The sequence below is a fragment of the Branchiostoma belcheri genome, unplaced genomic scaffold, assembly GCF_001625305.1.
Source record: "Branchiostoma belcheri isolate BF01 breed outbred unplaced genomic scaffold, Haploidv18h27 scaffold62, whole genome shotgun sequence".
In the NCBI taxonomy this organism is placed as follows: Eukaryota; Metazoa; Chordata; class Leptocardii; order Amphioxiformes; family Branchiostomatidae; genus Branchiostoma; species Branchiostoma belcheri.
Genome location: NW_017804265.1, coordinates 1,905,441 through 1,914,075, shown reverse-complemented (window position 1 = coordinate 1,914,075; position 8,635 = coordinate 1,905,441). Strand labels below are relative to the sequence as shown.

Genomic DNA, 8,635 nt, shown 5'->3' with positions numbered 1-8,635 from the left:
AAAAACGTGGTTACACCCAGAATCTAATGTTATGTTCCACCATCATGAATTTTAACGCATGACGTCATAAATTTTGACGCATGACGTCATAAATCATGAATATGTCATTTAAAAAATGCCAGTCAGAAACCCATTGCCATGGCAACACGAAACTTCATTAACTTACCTAATCAATATGAAATTGTTGCCAATAATTTTAAGGAAAAATTACCAAATTCAACGGTTCTAGGGTATGCCATCCAGGCATTTTGTGAGAGTTAAAGTTGGCGCGGGCGGCAAAAGCCATCCCCGGTCTAAAAAGGGTTAAAGCGTTGTTATAATAAGACTACCAGATAATTACTTTAAGATAGTACAAGTTACATGTCGATTTCATTGTCTAACATTATGGATAGCAGGTACATTATAAACTTTGAGGTATATGGTTTTAGTTTTGTAATTCTTCTGGTAAAATCTGCACATAAATTAATAAATAGATTAAGACACAGTGATGAATTGTATGCTACATAATACACTCAAGTCGCTATTTTACTAATTTTGCAAAGGTATATAGATGTATTGACTTAGATAATTAGGTCAGGACGTAGCATAAGAGCATGGGCGTCTCTCTGCTTGTCTTGTGTATGTCACACTCGTACTCGGACATTTGATTATCTAATTTCTCATCCATTATTTCGACATGTCAATAAGAAATGGTACTTATCTTTATATTGCACCGATGAAATGTACATTTACCACCTTTAATACGGTGATTATATCCCAATTATTATGACCCCTAATTCACAACTTCCCAAGCTATTACCACACAAATGCATAAAATTTGTATATGGATTAAGAAAAAGAAGAAAATCATTTTTGGTAGTGTATAATTTGGACATGTCAACAAGAAATAACTCATCTTCATATTGCGCCGATGAAATGTACATTTACTACCTTCGTTACGGCGATTACATCCCAATTATCATAATTCCTAATTGTCAACTTCCCAAGCTATATATTATCACACAAATGTATAAAATGGTAAATTAAATGTAGAGATCATGTGCTTAATTACTGATGACGTATTGAAATGAAAGATTTCCAGAGGAATGAACTTTCACAATTACGTATCAAATATATGTACTTTGTGTTGAGCTAACCATATTTGATGGAGGTATGAGATCTCCAAATTCTTGTTAAGGTAGTAATACTATGCTAAGGCCACAGCTAGTAATTTTTATGGATGACATCAGCGCGCGCATTAATTTTCGCCTGATTTTGGAAAAAACAAGAAATTTTGTTGCCTTCTGACAGTGGTCACCATGCCGAAAATAGGCCAAGATGTCTGTTGCCATGCCGGAAGGTGGATGGCAGATAACTATAAAGAGAGGAGACAAGACAAGGCTCTGATTTTATGTTTTGTTTCTTACTGTGATGCAGTGATATGTGATGTTAGCTGTGTATATGTGATGTTCCCATTGAATCAAAACCATTTGTACAATGATTGAGTCAAAATTTCAAAATGTAAGAACCTTGTTTTTTTTCGGCCCGCCTTTTTTTCTCGCCTGCTCGCATTACATTTGGAATCTGTGGAGGATGTCATCCATAAAATTTACTTGCTGTGGCCTAATTAAAAATAACACTGACAGTACCACTGTTACAAACACACGTACATGCCACCGGGAATATAACCTTCCTGGTAAAGGTACTTACCATTGGTGACGTTAGGAGGCGACGCCGTGGACAGGAAGATACCCTTTGGAAGATCCAGGCCATCAACCAGAAAAGTCTGATTCCTGCTGGACTTGGATAATCTGGAGATGTGATATATAACGTTATGTCAGCAAATTGTTACACAGGGTTCGATACTAAAGGGAAAAGGCAATACCTGTTCAACTACAATTACATTCGCAGTCGTTCTAAATTCTCCATGATAACTACAATTTCTAATAGAGAGTTAAAATATATGAAGCGGATTTTCTTGCCTTATGACTTCACCAGTCAAGTAATCTGTCCAGTAGATGTAATCAGCACCAGCCGCTATCCCTGTGACATATTCCCCGTCTCCAGGCTTAACAAGTTGTATATTGTTGCCGAGCATGTCTGAGCTGTAGATTGCGTCTTTATCGGAATAGTACAGCCGATTCTCTGGTTGAAAGAAAAACACTTTTAGAGCAGAAACACTTCCACATAAACATCGAATCATCACCTGCATGATAATGTTGTTCAGGTCTATAGAAAGTGCTAATATAGAATAAATACTGTATACATGTAGAGGACAAAACAAGAGATTTCATCAAAAATGATTAAATAGATATAGATAGTTTTTTTTTTTCAACCTTTATTTCACCTTGAAAATGTACAGTACAATTGTGTAGCAGTACAAGCTCTTCGGCCTAAGCCGTTTTTCAAGAGGTCAAGGGGAGGTAGGTCAGGGGTCTTTGCAAATTCTTCAGTTCAGTTACAATTCGTCGTATAATTACAATATAAATATATATACAGTATACAAAAACCAAACACTATCTCGGTAACTCATCAGTTTCAAACATCCAAATTTCACTTCACAAATTCAGTCATTCTAATTTCTAACTTGTGACTTGACGCAGCCGGTTTTTAAACGCTGCAACTGACGAAGCCGTTCTTAACTCAGTTGATAAGTTATTCCACAGTTATGGTGCGATTTAATCAATGGTAAGTCAAATTAGTTCATTAGTTGATGAGATCCAGATTTATTCGTCATGTACACATTAACTAACATAAAGTAAAATCTAAGGAGTTTATATCTATTGTTCATTTAGCCCTAGTCAGGCCTTTTTAGCCCTATTTAGTTTTGCATTTGTATTGTATACGAAATCACGTTATAAAATTCAGTAGTTATGTAGCTCTTTTCCCCCCTAATGTTGCCATCATGTGACGTTCTAAGGACATTTTGGGGGGCAGATATCACCATTTACTAATTTTGGCGTGTTTCAAACATATCTGTTTAGAAATGAATTTAACTTAAGTTGGACCTTTGTTTTCAGATCACACCATCTAGCCGTAAAGATGAAAACATGGCGTCCCCTGATAAAATGTGACGCGCCGATTTGAGGCATAAGACATGGTCTGGAAAAACTCAATAGTAAAGTCAAAATAGGCCAGATCGAGCATAAAAATGGCTCTTCGTTATCGACACAAGTTGCCCAAGCTCCTACATACAGTGCCTTTGAGGACTAAAAAATCATTGAAAGACGAGATATCTAGAGTCAAAATTGACCTTTAAAATGCTTCCTTATGCCTCATTTCGGCGTAGATTTTCGTGTGATTTCGCACTGCATGGGGGTTTCCGTGTTACGGTTCTGGCATTTATCAGATGTACTTCCAGGTCGATTTTGAATCACGGATTACGGCCACTAACTTCGACATGCTGGAGTGATCGTCGACTTAACCCTCAAACACCCGAACTTTTTTTGTGACGTTAATGCCCGAACGGGGTCCAAATGGACCCCATTTGGTTTCTTTCAAATTTATATTCCTTTTTGCATCCTTTCAGTGACCTTTGCACATATATTGGTTAAACATATTAAGAAGTTTATTATGGCATGATTAAGTGTTAAAAATTCCAGCTCATTATCATAATTTAGGCAAAAACAGGATGAAACCTGCAGGCATGAACATGATGTTGACCTTTGACCTCACATCATTGTCAAATTGTCAAACCTCTGAAAACCTTATGAAATAATTCCTGAGGTTGAGGTTACTTGGCAAACTGCATAATATTAAAGCAATAATGTTTCCTTGAAGACATATTGAGGACATCCGAACAATTTCGTGTGTAGGAAAGTGAAAATACATGGCTGGGGTCCGTTTGGACCCCTGATGGTCTTACATCAGACTTCCGTTGTTACTTTTACAAATTTGTGCCGATCTCCAAAAAAAATTAGGAGAACTTGTAGAAGAGGTTTACTGACAAAGTCACGGGAGGAATTATTTTTAGAATTAAAAGAATTTAAATAGCACATAAAAATACACGTCTGGGGTCCGAATGGACCCCGTTCGGGTGTTTGAGGGCTAATAATATAATAAAAATACGGATGTAGGTCTCCATCTAAAATAGTGTTATGTGCTAAGCTCTGTTGCTGAAACTTTCAGTCCTCTTTTAGACCCTATTCAACAAACTGCATATCGCAAACGCAGAAAATAAACGTATGAGATGTGCACTTTAGTGCATAACTCAGTGTATGTGATTTTTTTTGCAAGAGACCACGTCTAGCAAGATATTAGACCAAGGACAACAGCAGCAAAACGAATTTGACTGTTATAACCTATAAAGGAATAGTGGCAAGCACCGCGGTGTACTTTTTTGAACTTTTTTTAGTTTGTGATTTATACTTGTCAATGTCTTAGTGCCGCAGCCTAAAGGTAAAGTTTAGTGGTTATTATTTTCAATGTTACCTGCTCTACCACCACTTCCTGCAGGATTGACACTGTGAACTGTACAGAAAGTGCAGTAATCCATATTCATAAAATGATCAAATCCAGCTGTAACTGCATCACTTGTAATGTATAAAGTGTATATCCGCCTACTTATAACCGAAAACTTTTCCATCAGAAATCTGTGTCAATCCTTTGATACATTTAACATTTGTTGTATAAAGTGTACATCCGTTCACTTCTAAGCGAAAAATTTTCTATCAAAAAACTGTGTCAATCCTTTGAATCTTTAATAGTATACACCGTTTAGACTGCATATTCACCCACTTATGATGAAATAAACTTTTATGTCCAAAACTGTGTCAATGGTATTGACACACTTTCAAAGCACACACTATTTAGACTGTATATTCACGCACTTATGACGGAAAACCTTTCCGTCTGAAAACTGTGTCAATCGTACGATCGACACACTTTCGAAGTATACACCGTTTCCGCTGAATATTCACCTACTTATGATGAAAAACTTTTCCTTCCAAAAGTGGGGCAATCGTATGACACACTTGAAAAGTATATGTTACAGGGGAGATTGGAATCCAGGGGGATCCGGAATCCTCCTAGGGGAGATTGGAATCCCTATCTCCCCTAGGAGAATATGGAATCTTCCTAGGAGAGATTTGAATCCAGATTCAGATCCCAGTTCAATAGTAGAAATACTAGAACTCATAGATTGAATCATTTCACACCTAAACTTTCAACCAAGTTCAGCATAGGCAAGCTTATTACTGTAATTGTAGGTGAATTACTAGATTGGAATCAAGATTTATCCTGGCATAATTTGCAGTTCTAATTCCATAATTGCAATCTTTCCTAAGATCCTCCGCCATCACTTGTTCAGTATGCTGTCACTTGAGCTGATTGGCTTGGTAGGGGGATACAATCCCTTATATACCAAGTCACTAAGTGAAAAAAAAGGTTTTTGAGTCACTATCTCACAATGGCCTGATGCAAATATCTGAGTCTGATTTTATTACATATTCACTTACCTATGAAATTGATCGAAAGTTTAGGTGTGAAATAACTCAGTCTATTTTCCAAAGCATTTTGATGCAATCAGAATCTCTCCTTTTAAAATTAAAGATTGTCCTGTAAAAAAAGTATAAGAATTCCCACTTGTCCTAGGACAAATTGGAATCCCTATCTCCTCTAGGAGAATCTGGAATCCTCCTAGAAGAGATTGAAATTCAGATATTCAGATCCCAGTTTTGTACAAAAAACTTGAATTCCAGTCTCCCCTAGGGGACATTGGAATCCCTATTTCCCCTAGAAGGATTCCAGATTCTCCTAGGGGAGATAGGGATTCCAATCTCCCCTAGGAGAATTCCGGATCCCCCTGGTTCCTATCTTCCCTGTGACATAGACTGTATATCCGAACACTTATGACGGAAACCCTTTACCGCTGAAAACTGTGTCAATCGTATGATACAATATGTTATATACTGTTTGGGCTGTATATTCAATAGAAATACATATATATGTCAGAGGGGAGGTGTAAAATGATTCAATCTATTAGTTCTAGTATTTCTACTACTGAACTGGGATTTGAATATCAGGATTCCAATCTCTCCTAGGAGGATTCCGGATCCCCCTGGATTCCAATCTCCCCTGTGACATATACGTATATACAATAGGCTGTCATACAATTGACGTTTGCACTGTGTAAAGTGTATTAAAACCCACTCAAAAGCGAAAACATTTTATCAGAAAACTGTGTCGATCGACGCACTTTCAAGTTTACACTGTACGAGTATAAAGAGTATGACCGCCCTCTTATAAGGAATTGTACATCTGCTCACTTATACGCGAAAACTATTCTTTTTGAGATCTGTATCAATTCTATCACGCGCAATCTCCTTACCGAAAACTGTTCAATCAGAAATTGTGTCAATGCCACGACGCATATTCAAGTTTCTACTGTATGACGTGCATATCCGTCAGTTATAACCAAATATTTTTGCGCCAACCCATTCAAAAGACATTTTGCAAACTTTAAATAGACGCGATACATTAGATATACTGTCTAATCCATGCATACTTTGAAGTGTGTCAATGGTTTGACACAGTTTTAGGTCTGAACATGTTCCGCCAAAGTGCTTCGTCATGCTAGCACTGTCACTTTCGGAAGTGTATTTTCACAAACTTTCACCCGGAAACCTGTCGGAAAACTTCAAGTTTCGGAAAAATTTTCCGAACCCAGAACTGCATCTATCCTTAGTAATATGCACCGATTCATCACTACTGTACAATGTATATCCAAGCAGTTATGTAAGAAAACTTAAAACTTCTCCGTCCGAAAACTGCGAAGAATGCACTGTCTCGACCGTTTCAACGCACTTTGATATGCGGTAAAGCTTTTCCGTCCGAAAACTAATACATCCATTACTATGGCAATGATTGTTTATCGAAACAAATGAACACTCGTCTTTTCTTCCGTACCCCACAACTTGCCGTCTGTAAATCGCCAGCGACAAAATTCTACCCAATCTTAGCAGAAAAAGGGGCAAACATTCAGTGCATGTACAGGGTGTACTTGGGTTCAGCCACTGTGACCCCTTCTAAAGGCTTTGAACCGGAAGTAGATAAGATAATCTGGAAATCGGTAACGCGGAAACCCCCATGCAGTGCGAAATCTACGCCATAATGAGGCATAAGAAAGCCATTTGAAGGTCAACTTTGACTCTACATATCTCGTGTTTGAATAACCTTTGAATCATCAACTGTACTACCGGGGCTTGGGAAACTTGTCCCGATAACGAAGAGCCGTTTATATGCTTGATCTGGCCTATTTTGACTGTACTATCGACGTTTTATATGACCATGTCTTATGCCTCAAATCGGCGCGTCACAAAAAGGCTTGGCCTTACAAACAGAAGAAAGACACTAAAAATGGGAATAAATTTGTAATGTCTGACTTTACAGCAGCGGTGTTATATGTCATAACAGACTTGTTCTTTGTGTACAAGATGCTTCTCTATTGCTTGTTTTCTCACCTGTGTAGTCTATTGTAATGACCCTGGGATCAGTCAGGTTCCTGATGATTGTAGTCTGGTTGCTGCCGTCCATCGCTGCACGGTCAATAGTGGGAGGGTTCACCCAGTACATCATCACCCAGTACATGAGTCTGTGAAAACAGAGACCCATTTTATCTGAGATGTGAATAAAGAGCGGGATAAAAGATAACTCGGCACAGTAATTTTAAGTGATTACAGCAGAACTGTTTTTCATCAGTTTAGAGTTCTCTTAATCCTATTCAGACTTGATTTTTTATTGTATGATCGTAAAACTCAGCAGGTATACAACAAAAAGGGAGTGATAAAATGATGTGGGTATAATAAGAGGGTATGATAAAATCTTAGGGTCTGATAAGACTTAGGTTGCCCATGGCAACAACACCGACGTGATGCATTTTTAGGCCATCCTTAATTTTGGACCGGTGTCACAGCGATCTCGAACCCAGCGATTTCGCCCTCGGGGAGGGGATGTGTGTATCGGCAGCGTTTTCAGCGGCCCCTTCTCTTTTCGGTATGTGTGATGGGTTCTTCAACTTGCGCGGGGTGAGAGCAACCATGGAAGTCGTGGCAGTTTGCAGATACTTAGTACCATAGGCATCCATAAATGGGGACGATCTAGGCAACTTTACATTGATTTCATTAATCAGCACCACTGCCAAACTGTACCGTTCTATCGTTGGAAACCGTATGATAGAGTTCTTCGTTAAGAATCGATTCATTGACAGTAAAGTTAAAAAATGATTCTTGAAGGAAGTAACGGGGTGTGTCGATCATCCATTAGTACCCAATGAAATCATCGGGAATGCAAGATCGTCGTCAGATACCGTCCATGTGGCGTGGTTAGCATCCACCTGACGACCCTGAAGCCCATAAAATGAAAAACCTCAGCATATGCAGCGGACACGCTAAGGGTGTTTCTTTCTCAATTTGGAACCACCCTATGGACAACATAATCACAACACCCTTCTTGGATGGTTATATTTCTGCTAGGGGTTCGTCAGGCCCTGTCTCTGACATTCTGAAGGAGGAATTATTGGCTCAAGCACACAGCGTGGGAACAACATGAACATGGACGCCTCTCCTGTCCACGGAGAGTACAAGTGTGAGATATACAGGCTGTACGTCCAGAGTGTCATTAGGTACCTCCTGACTATGACGTCACCAGAATTCATCTG

General features: G+C 38.6%; 1 protein-coding gene across 1 annotated transcript in view; it reads right to left on the bottom strand.

Moving 5' to 3' along the window:
* Positions 1–8,635, bottom strand: part of LOC109483051 (deleted in malignant brain tumors 1 protein-like) — an 80,169-nt gene that overhangs the window by 6,956 nt on the left and 64,578 nt on the right. Inside the window, exons 11-13 of the mRNA XM_019786007.1 lie at positions 7,440–7,595; positions 1,962–2,124; positions 1,690–1,790 (exon numbers count right to left, since the gene is read on the bottom strand). Of these exons, the coding sequence (XP_019641566.1) occupies positions 1,690–1,790; positions 1,962–2,124; positions 7,440–7,595 (420 nt within the window). The remainder of the gene's footprint in view (positions 1–1,689; positions 1,791–1,961; positions 2,125–7,439; positions 7,596–8,635) is intronic.